The 23,576-nt window shown below is 35.5% G+C and overlaps 1 protein-coding gene across 1 annotated transcript in view; it reads left to right on the plus strand.

Annotated features, from left to right (window-relative positions):
- The window catches only part of TTN (titin), a 241,675-nt gene that overhangs the window by 81,099 nt on the left and 137,000 nt on the right, over positions 1-23,576 (plus strand). Inside the window, exons 93-132 of the mRNA XM_085065641.1 lie at positions 425-712; positions 867-1,154; positions 1,668-1,958; positions 2,652-2,939; positions 3,951-4,043; positions 4,163-4,448; positions 4,704-4,884; positions 5,241-5,330; positions 5,413-5,680; positions 5,778-6,038; positions 6,603-6,812; positions 6,918-6,995; positions 7,110-7,136; positions 7,822-7,869; positions 8,719-8,775; positions 8,908-8,985; positions 9,298-9,549; positions 10,177-10,269; positions 10,803-10,880; positions 11,581-11,649; positions 12,273-12,356; positions 12,606-12,668; positions 12,919-12,990; positions 13,346-13,426; positions 13,984-14,061; positions 14,734-14,811; positions 15,024-15,101; positions 15,294-15,377; positions 15,691-15,789; positions 16,941-17,018; positions 17,863-17,937; positions 18,095-18,169; positions 18,426-18,509; positions 18,802-18,864; positions 19,162-19,239; positions 19,470-19,547; positions 20,300-20,426; positions 20,611-20,843; positions 22,855-22,938; positions 23,137-23,478. Of these exons, the coding sequence (XP_084921767.1) occupies positions 425-712; positions 867-1,154; positions 1,668-1,958; positions 2,652-2,939; positions 3,951-4,043; positions 4,163-4,448; positions 4,704-4,884; positions 5,241-5,330; positions 5,413-5,680; positions 5,778-6,038; positions 6,603-6,812; positions 6,918-6,995; positions 7,110-7,136; positions 7,822-7,869; positions 8,719-8,775; positions 8,908-8,985; positions 9,298-9,549; positions 10,177-10,269; positions 10,803-10,880; positions 11,581-11,649; positions 12,273-12,356; positions 12,606-12,668; positions 12,919-12,990; positions 13,346-13,426; positions 13,984-14,061; positions 14,734-14,811; positions 15,024-15,101; positions 15,294-15,377; positions 15,691-15,789; positions 16,941-17,018; positions 17,863-17,937; positions 18,095-18,169; positions 18,426-18,509; positions 18,802-18,864; positions 19,162-19,239; positions 19,470-19,547; positions 20,300-20,426; positions 20,611-20,843; positions 22,855-22,938; positions 23,137-23,478 (5,358 nt within the window). The remainder of the gene's footprint in view (positions 1-424; positions 713-866; positions 1,155-1,667; positions 1,959-2,651; positions 2,940-3,950; positions 4,044-4,162; positions 4,449-4,703; positions 4,885-5,240; positions 5,331-5,412; positions 5,681-5,777; positions 6,039-6,602; positions 6,813-6,917; positions 6,996-7,109; positions 7,137-7,821; positions 7,870-8,718; positions 8,776-8,907; positions 8,986-9,297; positions 9,550-10,176; positions 10,270-10,802; positions 10,881-11,580; positions 11,650-12,272; positions 12,357-12,605; positions 12,669-12,918; positions 12,991-13,345; positions 13,427-13,983; positions 14,062-14,733; positions 14,812-15,023; positions 15,102-15,293; positions 15,378-15,690; positions 15,790-16,940; positions 17,019-17,862; positions 17,938-18,094; positions 18,170-18,425; positions 18,510-18,801; positions 18,865-19,161; positions 19,240-19,469; positions 19,548-20,299; positions 20,427-20,610; positions 20,844-22,854; positions 22,939-23,136; positions 23,479-23,576) is intronic.

A 23,576-nucleotide genomic window follows, 5' to 3' on the forward strand; every position in this document is an offset into this window, starting at 1 on the left:
CTTCACTCTTTCTTTTTGTGTAAGATACCCTCTTCTACCCTCTTCTACTGTGGCACTCTCTTCTACTAACAAAGGCCTGCAAGTAAAGCTAATTGAAATGTGGCACTTATTGACCACAGCTCTTCTGTACTGTTATAAGCTTCTGTATCTTCCTTCCCTGTCCAGGATATTGCATTGATTGTTTCCAGTATTAGCAGTCCTGAAGCTCACTGGGTCTCACCTCTTTTCCTGCAACCACATGCACAGGGCTCTTTACATCAAGTTCAAAAAAAAATATGTGCTAAATAATATTTTTAATTGGAAGTTATGAGCAAAACCACACAATACTCTACAGAATATTAGGCAGTGATTATTGTTGAGTACAGCAATAGGTGCTTGCTTATCTTTTGAAAGACCTCACCGTGCAATACTTGCTTTCTTACAGAGCGTAAACTTCCTCCCTCTTTTACACGGAAATTAAGAGACGTTCATGAAACTGTTGGCTTACCAGTTGTGTTTGATTGCGGCATTGCTGGCTCAGAACCCATTGAAGTATCTTGGTTTAAAGACGGCGTGCGTCTGAAAGAGGACTACAATGTCCACACATCTTTCGTAGATAATGTAGCAACTCTCCAGATTTTGAAGACAGATAGGAGCCTTATTGGGCAATACACCTGCACAGCTGTCAATGCTATTGGGACTGCTTCTTCTAGTGGCAGGCTTGTCCTTACAGGTCGGTGGGCTGTGAAGTATTTAATGGAAATGTCTTAAGACTAAGTTTTGCTTTATGTGTGGATTTAATATTGTACAAGAGATTCTTGTTTCTCAGAGTTTTAAAGTACACTGAGATTTTTAAGTGATGTTTTCTTACTTCTTTCGCTCTTCAGAAGGGAAAACTCCTCCATTCTTTGACATCCCACTTACACCTGTGGATGGCATTATTGGAGAAAGTGCTGATTTTGAGTGTCACGTTTCTGGAACACAGCCTATTAGAGTCACTTGGGCAAAAGATAACCAAGAAATTAAAACAGGAAGAAACTATCAGATCAGTTATGTAGACAACACAGCCCATTTGACCATCTTGAGAGTTGACAGGGGAGATTCTGGAACATATACATGCTATGCTAGCAATGAAGTTGGAAAGGATTCTTGCACAGCTCAACTGGCTGTTAAAGGTATTGAATAGATAATACATTGCGTTTACATTTTCCTTTCTTCAATTATAAAGGAAGTTGCCTCATTACTGCAAGATAACTTTGAAAAAACTTTTGAGATGTGGCTTGAGAGTATCTATCTGGAGATACCTATGAGTCTTTTAAGGGAATTAGGAAGGCTCACTAACAAAAATGGGAGGAGAAATAGAACATTTTCGTTGGCCTACTTTCTTAATAGGCTCTGGCCTATTTCTTTCTTAAGAACTTGACCAAACTCTTGGGATTTTTTAAATGGCGTATGACTTAAATCAATGTAAGAGAATTTATTTTCAAACAGGGAAATCCACTGTGACAGTGACTGTAAGAGCAAGACTCCTGCTGTTTATCTTAGCGTAACTTCACTTTAAAAATATATCCAGTTTAAATGAGAGTAAATATCAATTCCCCAATGTTCAAATTTTTCTTGAAACATTGTCTTTAGAATTTTTCATCTCAAGATAGATTCATGGAATTTATGTTCTTTTTTTTTTACAGAAAGGAAAACTCCACCTACTTTTACTAAGAAACTGTCTGAAGCAGTAGAAGAAACAGAAGGGAATGAACTTAAACTTGAGGGTCGTGTTTCCGGCTCTCAGCCTCTGACTGTTGCTTGGTACAAAAACAATCAGGAAATCCATTCAAGTGCTCACTGCGAAATATCTTTCAAAAACAATGCCTTGCTTTTGCATATAAAGACCGTAGAGCAATCAGACGCTGGTTTATATACCTGTAAAGTGTCCAATGAAGCAGGAAGCGTGTTGAGTACATCTTCCGTTGTTATCAGAGGTTGGTCAAAGTCTTTCTTTTCTTTGCTTCTTGCTTTTCTTTGTTTTATTTAGCTGCAGGTACATAGCTTCTCTCTTAGGAGCTGGTTTTACTTACCGTAAGAGTAGTGATTTGTCCAGAGATGGACAAAAAATCAAGAAATTATTTTATTTTTCTGATTAGAAAAAAAACATTATTTCAAGGAGAAGCTTCTTTTTCGCTATTTGTTATGACTAATTTAAAGTGAACATTGAAATCTTTGGGACATTTCTGTTGAATTTTTAACCATTCTCTTTCCGTGGAGTAAGAGGGGCTTTGTGCAATGAAATCTAAGCTTAGGCACTATTGATACTGTGTTATGGTAGCATGACACTTCATCATAATAGTCTGCAGGAAACTGCAGGTTTATTTCTTTAAAGATTTTTATATAGTTTCGCAACCTAATAGTGCTTTAGTTCTCATACTGGTTTTCTGCATGTAAAGGTCCTTGCTGAGAGGATAAAGATATTTCTTGCATGTTCATATAGGAAATATGCTGTCATGCTGTCTTGGTATTTATTCCACTTTCTAAAATTATAACTGACATTCTCAGACTTCTGTTTATCCTCCTCCATTCCTTGCCATGGCCTTCTTGTGAATCACATGCATCTCCCTTTCTCTTATATTCTTGATCATACTTTCCTGAGTATTCACACAAGCATTTTCATATTCCAGAACCTAAAAAGCCTCCAGTTTTTGACCAGCCTCTTCAGCCAGCAGCAGCCGAGGAAGGTGATACCATACAGCTTAGCTGTCATGTCCAGGGATCGGAGCCAATCTGGATTCAGTGGCTGAAGGCAGGAAGAGAAATAAGAGCTTCAGACAGATGCAACTTCAGCTTTGTTAACGGAGTAGCTCTTCTAGAGCTTGCTGCACTTACCAAATCAGATTCAGGAGAATATGTATGCAAAGCTTCCAATGCAGCCGGCACTGATACTTGCAAATCTAAAGTGACAGTTAAAGGTACAGCAACATGAACAAAATAAGGCATATGGTGAAAATGTCAACCAAAACTCTATCCCACTTTCTTTCCTGGGGAACAAAAAAGTTAACAATCTAATAACAAACAATTATTTACTTTTAGTTCTTTGTAAAACTGTAGAATCTGGTAAAACAGAGTACATAACAATAATTTATATATCAATAGTGAGATATATGGTGAGAGATCAGTGTCAAATCAATAATATATTCTTACCAAAGAGATTAAGAATTTATTTTTTAAATGTAAACACCCCATTTAAGAAAAATGCAAGCTAAATGGGTGAAATTACTTGGACATGTATGTTTTATGGAAAGCATCTGAAAAGTGGTGTTTATTAAAGGAAAATACAGAAGGAATTTGATAGAGAATATGGCCTTAAAGGCTAATTTTTTCAATACTGTTACAGCGCTAAGACATTTTGACCTTTTAGCTGAAAGTAAATAGAATCTAAACATGAGTCCTTTCATGTAGATCTTGCTTTACCATTCCATAAAGAACACACAAGAGTCCCACAGAGTGTAGAAACAATCTTTTTCACTACATGGGTAGCCACTAGGCTAAGGACTCTGTAAAAGAAAAACAAGGGAATTTAACAGATCACTGATTTAAAAAATGCAAGTAATTCTCAGGGCATAATATCCAGAAATAGACTGAAAAGAGAGTATCTCACTGAAAACTGATGCATTTTAAAAATGAGGCTTTTTATTTGCATATCCATAGATGAATTTGCATCCATGGAGAGTATAAATGGCCTGACTGAAGTAAATGAACAGCACAATATGGCCCATTGTGGACTGGTTCGTCTGGAAAGTAAACTACAAGTTGGTTAATACAATATTAAAGTATTTTGCATTTCCTCCTCTTGCATAGTATTTTGTTCCATCTCAGGAATTAATTGCTTTTTTACAATTCCTTCAGAAGCACCATTCATGCACAAACATAAGCTATTACATGAAGCCATCTGTTATAACTGTCTGACTCTATTTTTTTAGAAAAACCAGCAGCTGCTCCAGCAGCTAAGAAAGCAGAAGTGGAAGGCAAACTTTATTTTGTGTCAGAGCCTCAGAGTATCAAAGTCATGGAAAGTAAGAACTCTTTTCAAAACAATACGTTGTCTATTTGCCTTCACCTTTTCTTTGAGGTGATGTCCCACTGTCATAAACAACTGGAAAGACTTAGCTTCCTCATTTGCATCTTTCTGCAGAGACTGTTGCAACATTTATTGCAAAAGTTGGAGGAGATCCAATTCCAAATGTTAAGTGGATGAAAGGAAAATGGAGGCAACTCAACCAGGGAGGCCGCATTATAATCCAGCAGAGAGGAGATGAAGCCAAACTAGAAATAAAGGACACAGTAAAAACTGATTCTGGCATGTACAAATGTGTAGCTTTTAACCAACATGGTGAAATTGAGAGAAGTGTAAACCTGCAAGTTGAAGAAAGACAGAAAGAAGAAGTTGTTGAAGGGGATCTCAGGGCTAAACTAAAAAGGTATATTGGAAGTTTTTGTAGATTAATTTGGTATAAGCATGGAAGGAACTTTTTTTATTATACATCTTAGAACAAGATATAATTTTAAAATATTCATTAAATATGAAACTGTGCTAAAAATAGAAGCACCTGACTAGAAGACTAAGCTAAAGGATTCCACTGCACAGGGCAGGTCTAAGCTGATTTGATATTTCATTAAGCAGCTTTCTGGGAATGAAATGCTGTAGAGTTAACTTCTGTTATTGATTTGAATAGCACTCCAACAAAAAGAAAAGAAGAGGAAGAGCAACCTATTGATATCTTGGAACTTCTCAAAAATGTAGATCCCAAAGAATATGAGAAATATGCTCGCATGTATGGAATTACAGATTTCCGTGGCCTTCTGCAAGCCTTTGAGTTACTAAAGCAAACCCAAGCAGAAGAAAGCCATAGATTGGTAAGATACCGTGTGACTGCAGCATTGGCTCTCTTAGGAGGAATATGTTTTGCTTCAACAGACGTGATGTCCACACTCTGAAATTATGATGTGTGCAGGAATTTTTGGTTCCTCTTTAGATCTTTTACTGACAGTTCTCAATTTCTTGCATGCTCAAATGCAAGAACAATAAACGAGCCTTCTGGCTAAGTGGGTTCTGTCTTCATAACTTGACTGCAATTGTTAGAACGGGAAGATATGCTAGTTACAGTACAGTTACATAAAATTTGATGTCGGAATGAATTCTGTGTTGGATAAACATGGCAGCTTGACATTTAGCATCCTTTAATCTTTGAGTATATTCTGCATTTTTATAGGAAATTGAACTCACAGAAAAAGCTCAAAGGGAAGATCAGGAGTTTGATGAACTTGTAGCTTTCATTCAGCAACGACTCACACAAACAGAGGTAAAATATTTTTGGACTAATTTATGAAATATTCAAATGCATAACAGGGAACTTGAAATTAATTTAAACTAATATTTTCCAGCCTATTACTCTGATCAGAGACATTGAAAATCAGACGGTTTTAGCAGATGAGGACGCTATCTTTGAATGTGAGATTAAAATTAACTATCCAGAAATTAAACTTTCATGGTACAAGGGAACCCAGAAACTGGACTCCAATGACAAATATGACATTAGAATTGAAGGTGATCGCCACATACTGAGAATTAGAAACTGCCAGCCTGAGGATCAGGGAAATTTCAGAATAGTGTGTGGACCACATATTGCCAGTGCCAAGCTAACTGTGATTGGTAAGTGTACTTCTGAAGTATATATTTGAATTAGTTTACACTTTATTTATTCAACTCTCTGATCTCTGCTAAAATGTATGCTTTAACATGCTGATAGAACCTGCAGTTGAGCGGCATCTTCATGACACTACTTTCAAGGAAGGAAAAACATGCACACTGACTTGTCAGTTCTCTATCCCAAATGCCAAGTCACAGTGGTATAGAAATGGGAGACCCATTAAGATAGGAGGGAGATATTCAACACAAGTCTCTGACAAAGTGCACAAGCTCATCATCAAGGATGTTAGAACAGAAGACGAAGGACAGTACACCTGCAAGCTTGACAGTCTAGAAACATCAGCAGATCTGGCCATTGAAGGTTCGTAAAGATACAGAATCTCTTTGTTACTATAGTAATAGAAAATTTCTGGATGGCTCATTACCAGAACAAATGAACATAAAAAGAATTTCTGAAAGACAGATTCCCAAACTTGGACTAAATAAGAAATTTTGCTGTCCTTTCTCTTTGAACAATATGTGACATACTTGTGTAACTAAGTATTCTTGACTAAACCATGATTAATAATGTGCCTTAGCCCACAAACAATCTGAGTCATACTAGCTTCTATTTTCTTTGGGACTCTTATATTTTCCTTGGACTTTTTCTTAATTATTCTTTATCTTTAGTTTCTTTACTGGCTTCTCTTACAAAATGCATCTGCACAACAATCTTGTTATAGCTGTACTCTTACATCTTCTAATCTTCATTCTTATGCATAAAACTTCATAAAAGATGGAATCCCTTTTTCTTACTCTACTTTTTCAAGATCTGTTGCTATTATCTCCTTAAAATTTAGCTGTTATGATGACAACAATGAGAAGGAATTAAAGTAAATGCCATGTTGGTGCATAACCATTGATATATTTTTTGTTTCTAAAACAGCGGAACCAATTCAGTTCACGAAGAGCATACAGAATATTGTTGTGAGTGAGCACCAGTCTGCAACCTTCGAGTGCGAGGTGTCTTTTGATGATGCAGTTGTGACATGGTACAAAGGCCCCACTGAACTGAGAGAGAGTCCCAAGTACAGCTTCAGAAGTGAAGGGCGTTGTCATTACATGACTATTCACAATGTTAATGCAGAAGATGAAGGTAAAAATGCATGGAACATTTGTGCTAGTGACATTTCTTGTCTGATTTTTTGTCTGGTTTTAAGTGATAAAAGCATATAAATATCAACATTCTTGACTTCTGCAGGTGTGTATTCTGTAATTGCTCGTCTTGAACCAAGAGGAGAAGCAAGAAGCACTGCAGAGCTCTATCTGGTAACCAAAGGTTAGCAAATTTTCTAAATGAATTTGTGATCATAGCCATGTGCAAATTTCTTTTTCTGAAACACGATTCTGGAAAAATCAATAGTTCTAAAAGAAATCTAATATTCCTTTGCAGAAATGAAACTGGAGTTGAAACCACCAGGTAAAGTTCTCAAGCAAGATTGGCACAAGATCATGTCTATATTCTGTCATAGAATTAAAGCATTGCTCTGCTTTTTTATTATTTGCCAACATTTGATTCCTGGTTATAGTAAGTAAAACATACATCCTGAAAAAATATTGCTCATCTACAGACATGTGGAACTATTATTCTCAGAAATAGTAGCAATGAATACTGAGATAAATCCATAATCAGTGACATTAATGGGGATCCTATTTTGTACAACATGGAATGCCACATTCTCCAAAACACAGAAGTTTATTTTTGTTTGAATTACTAAGGAATAGAACAATGAAGATGTACCAATTAACAGAGAGGTTCTCCTCTGTGCAACTGAAAAAAATAACTAAGGAGGCACAATAGGTAACGATCACCTCCTTATGATATGTAGTGATCTTGTTTTTTGAGTCTTCTTGAGAGCCTACTCCAAATGTTGCAAGAATTATTTAGAAATAAAACATAACACTGTATGGTCTGGCTGGCCTGAAAGGTTAATACAATTAGTTATCTATTGGTTGGCTAGCTTATACTTGAGGATTAAACTACAGTCCTTGTATATTACAAAAAGGAAGATTAAAGCACCATCAACTACTGTTCTTGAGGAGAGCACATTGAATGTTTTTATTAGCAGGATTTATTAAGTGACTGAAACATTTTGATTTTCTAGACGTTCCTGATGCCAAGGTTGCAGTTCCGCCTCAAAAACCAGCTGAAGGTAGGGTAACAAACCATACTTGTTCCACATCTTTACTGAAACAGAAAGCCAGTGGAAACCTCAGAAAAATCTTAGCCCCAAGATCTAGTTAATTGTCCCGTGAGCAAGCCTTGACTTGGACAGGCTTCTTTGCTGTGTGGAAGGTGAAAACTCTACACAGGTAGTGGTAGGAACTAATTTAATTATCTTTTTAAGAGTCCTTTCCGTCATGTTTTCCTAGCAGTCCATTAATTTGATCTTCCTTTTATTTCCATCTTCTTCTTTGCTATTTCTTTTTTTTAATTTTCACCTTTTCTTTTTGCCATGCAAATATCTTTTAAACATGGTGTCTGAATTACCACCTTTTAAAAAAATATTCTTTTAAGGCCATACATTGGATTTCATGTTTATTGCAAACAGTCTCTCCCCAAGCTCTGGTTTTGGACTACAGACTACAACCATTATTTATACTTCTGTTACACCCAGTAGCTTACTATAAGCCTCAGCAGTTTAAACTTCTTGAGTTTATTTCCAGGATAATTTGGTAAATTCTTGCAGTGGAAGCAGGAGGGGAAAGACTTGATCTTTAGATGAATTACCATCAGCAAAGATAGGAGAGTGATGGCAGCAATGAAAATAAAGCTAAGGATATTCAGGGTTCAAATAAATGTAGACTGGGGATTCCCACTCAAAATATATTTATCCAGCTCTGTACACTGGCAGAATGAGCACCATGTTTACTTTTATTCGGCAGCTGCAGTAAAATTGTATAATCTATTTTCCCAAACCAGGGAAAACCAGGATTTTTCTTCATTTACAAGGGAATATCAAACTTAAATTTTGTTCTAAATATTTCATTTTTCCCACAAGCTGTCCCTATTCCCATTCTTCTGCCTCTTGTTCCACCTCCAGAAGAGAAAAAGCCAGGTAAAAGTCCTTTTAGTATTTGACCAGTGTGTTCATGCTTTGTTATGATGGCTTTTTGATTTTTCTTTTTTTTGGCTTTTTAGAGATTCTTAAGTTTTTTTAATTTAAAATTTTAAATATATTATTTTTAAGCCGAGAGAATGGTTCCATTAAAGAAAGTCCCCAAAAAGGTGGTTAAAAAAGGTCCTGAAGAAGTCCCACCACCTAAAGGTAACTTTTTTGGGTTTTTTTGCTTTCTTTCTTTCTTCTTTTTTTGTAAAACTTTTTTTTTTTTTAAGAATAAAATTACCTTGTGGAAACAAGGAGTTTTGTTTTGAGCTAACTTGAATCGATCACAATTGTTTGATTTCTGTCTTTATCTTAAAAACACACATTTCAAATCCAAGCTGATAGTGACTGCTTAAAAAATAGTTCCTTCTTTAAACCATCAGTAAGGGTGAAATAATTTCATTAATTGTAAACATCTAATATGCCTTGCAAATTCCAGGCTATGAGATGAATAATCAATTTATTTATTTTAAGTTCCTGAGGTGCTCCCAGAGAAGCCCAAAGAGATCAAAATAACATCCATGGCAAGGAGAGAAGAGATACGTGAAGAAAAGAAAATTCATGAAATGCCCAAAGAAATTTATGAGGAATGGGAAGATGATTATGGTGAAGACCATGACTATTATGTCAAGGAAGAAGGCTATGATGAAGGGGAAGAGGAATGGGAAGAAGCTTATGAGAAAAGAGAAGTGACTTATGAAGAAAAAAGAATAATTCATGAAGAAGGTATTTGAATCATCATGTCATTTTATTTCTTCTCTTTTCTCATATTTATTATTAAGGCCCCAACATTTTGAATGAGGCAACTTTTTTTTTTTTTGGCTTTGTTTTTGTTAAAATAACTGGAATGGTACAAATGAAAAATTTTAAGTGACACGATGTTAAGACAAGGTATCACAGGGGGTGAATGCAGATAGGAATGGATACATTTTACCTTCATTGCCAATGGATTTTGCAGGTCTTTAAGACCTACCATGAGTTAGCAGTTAGTAGTAAGGGTATGTGTCATTTTTAGTTGTTTGGATATTACTTCTGTAGTTTTTGTCTGATCTAGATAAACTTGATTTACTTAAATATTTCACACATTTATGGATTGATGTTAATGTCTGTAATTTCTTGTATGCTGTAACTTGGGGATTAGTCACATGTATGCCTCTATGAACAATATTTGGCTCTTATGAAAAACCATCAAACTTGGAAATAAGCAAAACACTTTACTACAACAATTGGATCTCCAAAAATCTGTGTGTTTCTAAAATTCATAAAATTATAATGGCATAACTAATACGTTTCTGTCTACAGAGCTTTTAAACAACTTTTTTTCATCATTAAGTGATGTTATTATTTTTTCAGTGACTGAAGTTCCCAAGAAACCTGTGCCTGAGCGAAAACCACCAGCAATTACAGCTGAAAAGAAGGAAAAGAAGGAAGTAACTGTTCAAAAAGGTATGCCTTTCCCACAAAACTAACAGGAACATGCAGATTAAGATGTCTTCATACATCTCCTTCAAACTGAATGGTGTTGGTTATGCACATTTCCTTGGAAAGAAAAATTTCTTTATGTAGGACAGTGAGATGAGCAAGGGTCAGGGCAGCCCTTTCTCTTCTCCCACCTCATATTTCTGAGCTCTCTGCTCAATGGTGGTTGAATCAAAACCAGAATTGATGGCAAAATCAAACTGAACTTCAGTTATCCTTCCTTCTCCCTGTAGATCAGCCTTGGGTGTGGGTGTAACTTTTAAGCCAGTAAATGCTGCCCTTCTGGGAGGTGTTCTCCATTTAGATCACTGCATATCTCTCAGGGAGGGTGGCCCTCATTGCCACCACCATCCACTACCAGTAAACAATGCACTGGAGAGTGACCAGGATGCACAAGGTTTATAAATCCTAAACAAAAAAAGGGCCAGTTCTATCTGGTTTGTGTCTGAAAATTATTTTCAAGATTACTGAAACAATAAATCTATCTGAATTACTTCCAGTTGTCAAGAAACCTGTTGATGAAAAAGTGGCGATAACCACTCAGAGGGTTGCCGAAGAAAAAGTCAAACGGGCTGAGGGTAACTACTGTTTAGTTATCTTAATGTCATCTTCCCATGAAAGTTGTGGTGTTTGTTACTTAGCTGATCTACATATGTTTTGTCTTTACTTAACATGGTCTGATCAATTTTTCAGTCTTTGAAATATCTAATAAAAGCTTCTGCTGAATTCTTTAAAAAGAAGATGAAAAGCTTTTTAGGGGAAAATACTAAATGCAAATATTAACTACCAATGCTTTAAGAAAGGAAGTGAGTATAAAACTGCACTGGGTGAAATAGTGTGTTTCACTCTAAGCTGAAGATGTGAAATCCCCATCTTGCTTAGATTTACATCTTGACCCATCTACCAAGATGCCTTGGTTAATTCTTTCATTATAAAACAAAGATGCAGCCTTATTCTCTTAGCAGTTACTTCCTTTTGTATAGCATTTCCCATTCTGCAGCAGGATTCTTTCACCTGCAATTCAGTGTCAGGAAATTACCTGTGTGCTAAATACCCTGAGCTACTCAGCACCTTTAGTCATAAAGGTTCTTTAATAGTAATAAAAAGAAACACATTCCTTATGTTGCTTTGTGTGATTTCAAGAATCCTGACGTAGCCGCTGAGTTGGATTATTTGTCTTCTTTGTTGTATTTTCAATATCACTGATAGATAACTGTAGACTTGTTTTGATCTCTTTGCTAAATACTTGACTGACTAACAAAATTCTAATGCCAACAGTTACCAAGAAAGTTCTGCCACCAAAACCTACACCAATGGTCGTTGAGGAAAAGGTTATGAAAAAGGAAGGTACACATCAGCATCTTTGAATTGCAGCTTACATTTTTTTTGGCACCCTACGTGTTTCTCTGCTTCTCTTGAATATGTGGGCCTGTGTGTATGTATCTGGATCTACAGTAGTAGTCATGCTGTGACTATTCTCAGTGTTTAATTAGTATGTCTATGTCGCTTTTGTTTTTATAGTCTGTTTTTAACATATTTGTGGATAGCCTTTTGCTTCTTGTTTAAAGAGCCTAAAAGTTACTGCAGTGTGACTTAGCTTTTTCTTCATCTATTCTGCGTGCTGGCCTACCCTTACATAAAAAGCATAATTGTGTCCCTGTGCCAAAAAATATCTTTGAAGAACAACTTTCCGAATTCTTCTGATGTACTATTTCCAAAAGCCAGTGCATGTGTTTGTTTCAAATGTTTGGATTAAAGGTGTCTGTGTCTTTAGTCTTTAACAAATACTAAATAATATCTTTGTCTGCTTGTTTTGTGTTCAGTATTTTAGAATATGAATACTGACTGTCTAAATATGTCTAAGACTTTATTGTGCAATACAGATAAAGATTTGATAAAAACTCACATGCTGACTACCACTAATGTGGATCTAGAATATTAAATACTAAAACAAAATCCTATCTTTAAAGTACCAACAGTAGAAACATGGACTGTTTCAGAAGAAAAGATGTCAGTTTCTGTCCAAAGAGAAGAAGAGTATTCATATGCTACAGGTATGTACAAAACCAAAAGTCTGTGCACCCAAATCAAAACAATCTATCAATCCTACTAGACTTTCTTTTGATCTATTTTTATGTATGGCAAGTTACATATTTAGACACATTGTATATTTGTCTTCCAGTATGCCTTGCTTTTTTTGTTCATTGTGTTATGTAGCTTTAGTTGTTGTTTTTTTTTAGCTTAATAGGTGAAAACATCTCAACTATTTTATCTTAATATTGTTTAAATACTTTTCTTTGAAGAACCAACAGAGCATGAAAGAACAGTTGAAGAAAGATTCTTTGAAGCTGTTTACCAAATTGAAGGTAGTTTGATTAAGGATGGGAGTCTAATCAATATTTGTTTGTTTGTTTGTTTTAATTTGGATCAAAATTCATTGTGAGATTTCCATATATGGTTCATTTTCTGGATTAAATTTTTTACTTATTAACATATGGGTTTCGGTGATGATTGTGTACTGGACACATATAACATCTTCTCAAAGTTTTTCAGATTTAGTGTGAACCCTGGTATTTCCTATCTCAACATTTAATATCTTTAAAATTCCTATTGTAGCACATGAGGAAGTTGAGGAGGAGGAGGAGGAGGAAGTCGTCTCTACAGAACTGGAGATCTCTCACGTAGAAGGTGAACAAAGTCTTTGCATCAATATGTGCTCTGTTTTTCTGAACTTTTACATTATCTGTCTTTAACACTGTTTGCCAAAGTGCAGCATATCAGAGCTGAGACCTTTCAATTTCTCTATGGCTCTGCTATCAAAGGTCCAAGCCCTACTGCATTTCTAAATCCTTTTGTTCTTCATCACTGCTTTAAAGAATTCTTTTAATAGCTTTTTGTGACATGGGTTTGTTGTATCTGTTTGACAAAACAGAATAGTTTTTGACATATAGTGTTCACTTATCCATCATGTTAAGAGTAGCCTACTGTGGTTTACCAATTATTTTAACTGTCTCCTAAATGATCACCACCTATCTCTTTAAAGTGCCTGAGATACCAAAGAGGCGTGTTCCAGAAGAAAGAAAGCCTGTTCCCATCCCTAAAAAAGAAGCTCCACCAGCTAAAGGTATTTCTACTCTCTAGCAAAAAAAGAAAGAAGCAAAACCCAAACAAATTTTCTTTCTTTGTATTCTTTTTCATGTTTTCTTGAATATATTTAGAAATTTACTCTCTATGTGTCTTTGGTTTTGCACTATCTCCATATGCATTATTTAATTTTGCATTGTCTCCGTTGCAAAATATCACTTTTTCAATTGTGTTATAACTTAGCTAACAGCTTGAATTTGTCTCAGCTTTTACCCTTCTCTTTCTTAACAATCTTGTGCTTATTTGTATTTAAGTTGTGTGGCTTTTGCAGACAAGTGTAAGGTGTTTTTACTTCAAGAGAGTCTCATGAAAGGTGCTCGTGCAGTGATTTAACATAAGAGTTTTATACTGTATCATAGTGTCTTCCCCATATAGTTCACGTTTGTCCAAAAGGCTGTGCATTGTATTGTGTTGGTTGCAGTGCTCAGCTCCCCATCCAGGCCCTGTGTTGGTTGTATAAAACAATCTTGGATTACTCAAATCTGGATAGGTGTTCCAAAAACTAAAGATCTCTTACTTTAACAATGTTTTCCAAAGTGCCCGAAGTCCCTAAGAAACCTGTTCCAGAAAAGAAAGTTGCTGTTGCTAAAAAGGAGGTGGCACCCCCAGCAAAAGGTACAGCATCTTTTGAATGTGGGCTTTAATCAGTTCTGTGTTATTGTCCTCTTTTACTAACTTCTCTTATGTTCTCAACACAAACATATGATAAATGTAATCTTTGTGTGTTACATTGGATGTCTGTTCTCATCTAAGACATTGAAAGCCTTAGAAAGATTACTTACATGAATTTTAATACCCATAAAGTTTTTGAAGGGTAGAGAAAGGCTAGAGAAACTGTGCCTGAAGAAAAAGCACATGTTCCTGTTCCCAAAGGAGAATATCTGCATGCCAAAGATATACTTACTGATGCAGTGTACATTACCTGTTCAGTTTTATTTTCCTGTTAGTCTGTATGTAAGCACGTTTGTGTTAGAATTAATATTTTATGTATAATTCTCTGTGCATCCATGAGAGTTTTTAAGACCAGGTAATATATTTGAGCAGCTCTTTCTTCAGTTAAGAAATAAATCTTAAAGCATTTGATAGTCTTCCAGCAATGGGAAGATTTTATTTTGGTTTGTATCAAACATATTTTGCTCTTGTCATATACCTTGCTATGTTAAGTGTATGAATGTGTTACGTGGCGTGTCTCGATATTCTTATAAATGGATTGATGAAATCTTTAATACTCCAATAAATCTTTGAAATTTAGAATTCAGTTACCTAATATTTCATGTTTTTTTTAAGTGCCAGAGGTTCCTAAGAAAGCTCCTCCAGAGAAAAAAGTTGCTGTTCCAAAAAGAGAGGAAGCTCCAACACCTAAAGGTACACTTAAAAATAAAATGTTCTTATGATCTTAAGCATGTTGTTTATGTCAAATTTTGTGTTTGATTGCTAAGTCAATCCAGTTTTACTTGTACTTCAGCTACATTAGATATGTATCTTTTTTGTCAGTTTTGTGTATAGGTGTGCTATATATTTATTCTTAAAACACTTGTTGATTTTAGCTAATGATATTATAATTAATATCTTTGAAGTGCCAGAAGTACCTAAGAAACCGGCTCCAGAAGAAAAAATGCCATATGTTCCTAAAGTAGAACCTCCCCCTGCAAAAGGTACAATATAACTCATTTTAATATCATTTATTGTAGTCTTTAGAACATTGCATTTATCTCAACTTGGTCAACTGTCATGTTTGATAAGCAAAACATGTCCATGTGTAATCTTCTTTAATAGCACATTTCTCTTACATGATGCTTTTGCCAGTTTTTACTTCAGAGAGTTCTAAAACAAATACTTTTTTTAAGTGCCTGCAGTTCCTAAGAAACCTACCCCTAAAGAAAAAGTAACTCCTGCTGTTCCTAAAAAAATTGAGGCTCCTCCAGCTAAAGGTATGCTTTCCAACAGAATACAAGAAAATGCTATTTCTCAGCTTCTGTTTATATGTTCTGTACTGTTATTAGTCGTTGATTTGTGCTTCCCCTGTGAGTTCTGCTGTTCTGATTTAGACAATGAATCATTGCAGTATGTTGAATCTCTTATGCAATACTTATCTATTATTCTTTCTAAATATTGAGTCTCTGTTATATGTTATGTGCTCAGTACCCTTAAGCAATTCTTTGGAAACTTAGACTTAGCATTTTCAAGCTATGTTTTCACAATGGAATTGGAAAAACATACATTTAATGTCATTATCTTTCGAAGTGCCTGAAGTGCAGAAGAAAGCCACTTTTGAAGAAAGAGTACGTATCACAGAAGAAAGAATATCTGTTGCCATTCCAGAGGAAATCCCATCACCCGAAGGTACATTATAAACAGACAATAGTGAGAAACTTGTGCTATGTCTACAAGTTTGTTGTTCTAATATCAAGACCAAAATACACTAAACAATTTTGACAGTTGTCTTGTATGAGTTTTGTGTTGACTTGCAGGCAGTTAAAAGCCTCCTAAATGCCATTTAAAATTTCAGTCTTGAGTGTCAGGATCCCACCACACTGACAGGAATGGAAACTCTACTACTGAATACAAAGATCTTCAGATCAGGGTCTTATAAAATTGCAGTAGCAAGTATGGATGCATTATTTGGTTTAGACTCCTCAAACTAGGGCTGTAACCATCCATTTGTCATACTCTCTACAAATCTCTCTGTAGCTCTGAAGATAAAATACTTCTTCCCTCTACAGTGTTAGCTTCTCACCAGCTTTCAATTCACATTCTCATGTTCAGGGAAGAAGGAGATAAATTCTTTTAAGTTAGTATAATTCAACATAATATCTGCTTCAAGATAACTGAAATCAGATTTTTGTCTGTTATATCCCATTAATAAATACCCAGTCAAGACAATTTACACTTTCCTTTAAAAAACATAAATGAATTTTTAGAAGCAAATTTGGAACATATCTATCTAAAGTACAAACTTCCAAAAGCATAATAGTATGGATACATGCAGTGTTAATTTCTATTTGTCTCCTGCAAATTAACCTTGTCTCCAGAATAAGCTGATGTATTCCCTGATACAGTCACATTTGTAGATGTGCACATGCCAGGCTTTCCTTTCAGTTCTTGACCTATCCATCTCATCTTGCTCCTTTCCTCTCTTTCATATGGTTGGATCAAGGAGCAACCTCTAATTCTTTGACTCTTGTTTCCTCCACCTGAGTTGTTATGATGAGGGAATTTGGGGAGCTGAGGCATTCCAATGAACTGACAGTTGACCACTGGATGGTATTAGACACAACAGCACACAGTAGGGTACATAGGACATGGACAAATCACATAATTTAGAGCAAATCATATATATGTATGTGCACAGTACTTTCTGTATTGTATACATATCTGTCATTGTCACAGAGAACTTCTAAGAATTGGTCTTCATCTTCTCTGTCCATCAATCCCTCCCTCACTCCCTCTATCCATCCACCAAAAAATACTAAAGCTAAAAATTTTCCTTAAAGAACCAACAGTTGAAGAATGGTCTGAAGAAGAAAGAGAAGAAGTATCTGTTTCCATTCACAGAGAAGAGATCTCTGAAGGTATGACAATTCAGGAATACTAGGCAAAAGCAAAAAGTAATTTTTGATCTATACCAGTTAGACAGTTTGGATCAATATCTGCTTCATTCATAAGGAAAAAATTACTACTATGTTACATTTTTGTAACTTACAAATTTTAATTTTAATGTCTACGACTTCTATTACTTACTTTTGAAAAGTGTAGTGGCTAATCCTGTTTCAATACAGTGAAAATAATAAGTTACCTCTTTGATTGTGAGATCTATCAGGCCTTCTTTTTGTTTACAAAAATCCTCTGTTGAAAGTTCCTCTTCCACCAGGTTGCTTGGATGAAGTAAATGTTCTTCAGAATACCATGGTGCACTTGGGTTTCTCAGACAATTTAATTGTAAAATGATTATATTGTTTCCACCTGTAAATGGTGGTAACATAATACTGGGAAGGACAGTAATATTGAATGGCTCAATTCCTATGAGAAGTGGCACCACAGAAAGATTTTTCCAGGGACATCCTTAGTCAAGGAATTTTCTCGGTATTCGGGAAATAAGATTTCCTAAAATGGGCAAATTTCAACATTAGTGAGAAGTGGACAGAGGAATGGACTGAGCATTTTCAAATTCCACACAAATACAAGATGAGAGCTCAGTCCCTTAGTTCCATTTATGTTGCTTGGAGTGTTTCCATTGGCCTCAGAGGAAGCAGGATGGCTTGGATTTAGATTTTGTCATCCCAGAATTGTCTATTAATAAAGCACACTGTTTATTCTTGTCTTACAAATATTTTGTTGCTTATCGGGGCCATAAAGACAGTAATATATGTCAAATACTTACACTTAGGTATCTTTATATTTTACTCTTTTTAAAAGTGACTGAAGAAGAGTCTTACTACATAGAGGAGACAGTAACTGTTCCAAAAAGAGAGGAAGCACCACCCGCTAAAGGTATACATTCATTTCCCTACAAGAGATGAGTTGTTTCTTTATTCTTAACATTATATTTCCACTATATGTTTATGTCCAATTTTGGCTCTTTTGTATGTGTTTGTGCTATAGTGATACTACTGCTCTGTGTAAAACTATGTATTGTAATCTTTTAAAGTGCCTGAGAAGCACAGGAGAGTTGCCCCTGAGCCAAAAGTACCAGCTGCTCATAAGGAAGCTCCAGGAGTGAAAGGTATAAATCTCTGAGAATTCCCCAACTGGTTGATTTATCTTCAAAGGGTTAACGTTTGTCTTACTGTCTTGTTTGTACATGTTGACATGAATGGTGTCTTCTCACAGTGATGGGTGCTGTCTCAAATTCCATCTTGTACTTTGAAAGTTATTGTTTGTGTTAATTCAGTAAGACACATTGTGTTGTAGGTAATTGCAAGTATTACACTTTCATATTCTTTCTCATCTTCCTTCTCATCTTACTCATTTTTCTAAAGTTCCTGAAGTTCATAAGAAAGCAGTTCCTAAAGAGAAAGTACCTGTTCCTGTGCCTAAAAAAATGGTGGCTCCACCAGCAAAAGGTATATCAATGTTTCTTTCCTGTTGCAAAAAAAAAATGCATTTTGTCTGCGTTTCATCTTTCACATATGTCTCTGTTGGGGATTGTATTGTTGATACAATATATATCTCCCATATCAAGTTTCTTCAACATTAAACATGTATTTATGTCTGTCTACAATGACACCTGTGACCTGTGCTGTCTTGATGAGATTTATATGTTATTATATGTTATTTATATGTTATTTCATCTTTTATCTTATACCTGTTGATGAAGTCAAACAAATTTTCTAAAGTTGCACAATCTTTTTTAAGAACCTGCAGAAGAACTGGTGCCCACTTTTGAGGCAGAATTTGAAGAACCTCCAACAACCAAAGGTAAATAGAATATTATTATCATGGAGGTTTTTTAGTTTGGTCTTGCAGTATTCATGTTTAGGCATTAATAAAGTTTTTTTTGTTAGTATATGTAACCTTTGTAGGGATCTCCTCTTTCTTTTGAATCTTTACTCATTTTTGTACTGTGGCTGTAAAATATGCTCTTCTGCAGAGTCTTATTTTTGTTACTGTTGAAGTTCACTTAGCACTTTATTTTAAACAATCAGAATAAGTAAAAGAAACATACATCTGCATTTCAAATATTGCAATTAAATATTCTTGCACATTATTTTAAAGTGACTGAAGTGCACAGGAAAATTATCACAGAAGAAAAAGTTGCAGTTGCTAAAAAAGAAGTGGCTCCACCAAAGAAAGGTATAAAATTTTTCAGTTACACAAGAGAAGTCTTGTTTCAGAATAGTGGTTTGTATTTATGTCTAGTTATCTAACACAAACTGTAATGTTCAGTGTTTGCTGTATTTTTTTCTTTTTTTTTCTTGAAAAAATGTCAAGTCTCTGATTTGTGTTTTGTCATCTGGTTATGTCCATGTACTGTGATTAATTTAACATCTTTTACAATAAACTTTTTTTTTAAAAAATGCTAGCAGTGCCCAAGAAGCCTGTGCCAGAAGACAAAGTACCTGTTCCAATTCCACAGAAAGTGGCAGCTCCACCAGCTAAAGGTATACAAGTTCTTTTCAAAGCAGAGATGGCTTCTAAGTATCAGACATCCATGTGCATCATACTCACAGTCTGCCTGGTTAATCAAATCTGTTTCTCCTGATTTGATTATAAATGAATTATAAATGTCTTCTTCCCTGCAAAATAATGCAGTGTGGCAGAAAATAGCCATACACCTTCATTCCTTACAATTTTTAGCTACTATTTAACTTCACTGATCACTCTGGATGCTTAAATGCTTTGCAAAGCTGAGTGACGACATTTACTCAGTGAAAAAAAAAATTGAGCACATTTAGAAAAAAATTATCAATGTTTTATAATATTGTCAATATTCAGTGAAGTGTTTCAAACTTACAAATATGTCCTCTGTTTCTGTGCTTTTCTTGTGCTTGAAAAGTGATTTTGCGTACCCTGTATGTGTGGTGTTCTGTGGTTTAATTGTGTTTCTGAAGAGTCTAGAGACAAAGTATTTACCTCTTACTTTCATCTCAATCATTCCATCTTACTTCAAAATATGTGAATATTCTGTTCAGTTTTGATTTGTTTTGGTCTATATATCTATTCCTCTAATGTTGGATATATTATTTTAGTATGTATTATTTGTATGTCTCATGTGATTGTTGTGTTTAGTATATTTCCTTTAAACAGTGTGCTGTTTGCACCTAATTGTTCGTCCAAAATTCTTTCATATGAACTTCGGAATGTGTGTGATTTCTTTTAAAAGCTAGTATTCTTACAATTACTATCTTTAAAGTGCCAGAAGCACAGAGGAAAACTGCCAGAGAAGAAAGAGTATCCATTGCTGTTCAAAAGAGAAAAGTGTCTCCACCACCAGAAGGTAGTCCTGGCCATGGGTTAATCTATGAACAGATTGTTCTCATGTAATACAATCAGAGCTTCAGGCCTATTGGTCTTGCACATCTCCTGAGGTTCAAATTTAGAATTATAGAATCATTTAAGTTGGACAAGATGCTTAAGATCGTTGAGCCTAACCTTTAACCTTACATGACCAAGTTAATCACTGTGATCCACTGTGGTCCCAGGAGAACTTTTACAGAGTCTTTGAGAAACACTAGAGACCTTTTCCCAATTATTCTGGGTATGGGTGGTGTCAGGAAATAATAGCCATTTTTCTAAGAAACTCCAAGTGGGATATTTATTATTGTACATTATATCACAACAGAAAAAAATATTAATGTTAGACTCTGTCTTTGAAGTACCAACAGAAGAAGAACACTGGGCTATGTCAGAGGAAGTATCCATTTCTCTCCACACAGAAAAGGAGATTTCATACACAGGTATGAAGATTGAAAAGATTCTGTGTCCAAATTTACATCTTGTCAGCTAGTAAAAAAAGGAAAAAAAGAGAGAGAACAAAACAAAATTTCATATCCTTTTCTATTGCCAGTTAACCATGAAAGTGAAGCTTGTAGAATAACACAGGACAGTATTTCATTCTCACAAAATGTTTAATTCTTTCTTCCTGGCTTACTGCTATTCTCATAGTGGAAGCCAAATAATTTCATTAGGTCCTCCGTTTCAAACCTTGCCACCTGTCTGACCTTTGAGGGAAACAGGAGACAGTCTTTGCTTTCATTTAAATTAACATGCTGTCCTATTCTGAAAAGAAAGACGGTCCTTTCCTGTTCTGTAAAAGCAACTCCTCACCTAAATCTGAAGGTTAAAGAAAACATCTTTAGCTCTACTGTTGCCTACATGGCTGAGGCACTTAGCACAATCCAATGTATTGGATTTACCTGCTCAACAGTCTACAGCCTTCAAAGAAAATTCATTGCTCTTTCACTTTTGAAGACTATCAATTGATTTGTGAAAAATGACCCATGTGATGCCTCACTACTTTTAGACCTGATACTGTTGATAAACAGCATTATCATATTCATACCATGAAAGATTAACACAATCAAACCAGTGTGAAGTTAAATAATCTATTTAGTCTCTAAAGCTGGGGGGACAAGCGTACCATGAGTACTAAGAGCATGATGAAAGATGATCTTTGTAAGGCAGGTGTAATACACCATGTGGTCTGGAAAGAAAAGGGTCAAAGCAGAAGGACATTCAATGCAACAGTTCTCTGATGAAGCACCAAACAGAGGTGTTTTAGCTGGAAAAAAGAATCCAAAGGATCCTGAGCTTTCTGAAAAGGGCAGTCATGCACAATGCAGTTTTTATTATCCACCAAAGCACCAGTCCCAATCAGTTTTAGTTTAAGATTCCAAACATAGATGTACCTGAAATTTATAATCCAATATCAAAGAAGACTCTGCCAGAAAATATTTGAAGAGCTAAAGAGTCTTCTCATTGCCCCAAAAACAAGACCAAGCATCATGACTTGTGGCAGCAAATCATCTGTGCTCAGTGTTGCTTTTCATGAGTAAAGCTTCTAGAAATTCTCAAATCAGTCACTGACAGAATGGATTCCATCTCTTAAGGTCAGAAAAGATCTCAAATCTGTTAAGAAAATGCCATAGTTATTCCCTAGCTCAGCAAGTCTGCCAGATCTTAAAATGCCAAGGAAATTTTCTATGCAGTTTACAGTTACACTGGTCAAAAATTTTCCAGGATACCTGCCTCAGAAGACAATACCCATGTACTTCTGTAAATGAGAATATGCTAGTTAAACACAGCAAGCATTCTTTCCTAAATAAATCTTAAAACCTGAACATATCCTCATCCTAATATTTTGGAAATGCTCCTGCTTTTACAAGGAATGGCTCCTTGCCATGTCAGAGCAAACAAGTCACTACATAAAACAACTGACAGAGGAGGACAAATACCTTCCTCACTGAGCAAGTCATTCTTTTGCTTTTAATTAGACCAGAGCACTTTTCTCCATGTGTTCTCTCATCTTCACTTAGATTTTCCTATGCAAATCTTTTGTTGTCAGTGAATGAGGACTCTTGATCTCTTCCTGAGGTAGTGCAAAGTGCCACTGCTGTGGAGATGAGCTGTTACAGAGAACAGTGAGATTTATTGATTTTGTAATTGGATGGCTTTGGATTTTGAGTACTGCCCATCAGCAAGCTTAACTTCACTGTTGGCAGCAGTGGATGAAGCAGGAATCATATTAGCTCCTTGTATCGGGATCTTGAAAAGTTTGTTGTTTCTTAATTGAAAAGCAGCCTAATGACTTCCCTAGCTACATGTCCAGTGACAATAAGCATGTGTGTCTTTTACATGTCAGCCATGTGTTTGTAAGATACCTCTTTCTGTTTCTTGACAAGAATATTTTTGCTTTTGAACTATATACATCTAAAAATTCTTAAATGTAATTGTACTGTATCTTTTAAGTGCCTGATGTACCAGAGAGGGCTATCATTGAAGAAAGAGTACCAATTTATCCTCCTAAAAAAATGGCAAGACCACCAGCCAAAGGTATACTGGATAGAGTGTTACAATATGGTATAAATGTTTTTTGTGTCTTATATGTTCCGTGTACAGTGAGTCCTGATTTGTTTTCTCTGGAATGTTCTTCCTTTGGTTAATTCTTAGTTGACAGTGCCTTTTGATCCTTGTTATTAGTAAGATCTATGTGCTAAATTTTAAGATTCTTTTAATTGGTATCTTTTTAAGTGCCTGAAGTACGCAAGACAGTTGTCCGGAAAGAAAAAGCGTACGTTGAAGTTCCTCAGTATGAAGAGGAAGAAGAGATTCCAAAACACGAGGAGGAAGATACCACCAGGTATGAGAAGGAGGTAATCCACTACAAGGAAGAAGTTCGCCATTATGAAGAAGTTAGTCACTATGAGGAAGAAGTTCCTCAGTATGAAGAGGAAGAAGTTCCTCAGTATGAAGAGGAAGAAGTCGTCCATTATGAAGAAGAAGCTGCTTATTATGGAGAGGAAGTTGCTGAATATGAGGAGGAAGAGCCACAGGTTCCTCAGTATGAAGAGAAGCCTCCCCCACCAGCTAGAGGTATACTTTAACTTTAGGGTTTGTTTGAGAAAAAGTAGTATCTTTTCATTCTGGGAAAAAACCAAAGTCTCGTTTTAAAATGTTGCAGTGTGCTTTAC

Source organism: Lichenostomus cassidix, chromosome 7, assembly GCF_008360975.1.
Source record: "Lichenostomus cassidix isolate B80296 chromosome 7, HeHo_3.0, whole genome shotgun sequence".
Classification (NCBI taxonomy): domain Eukaryota; kingdom Metazoa; phylum Chordata; class Aves; order Passeriformes; family Meliphagidae; genus Lichenostomus; species Lichenostomus cassidix.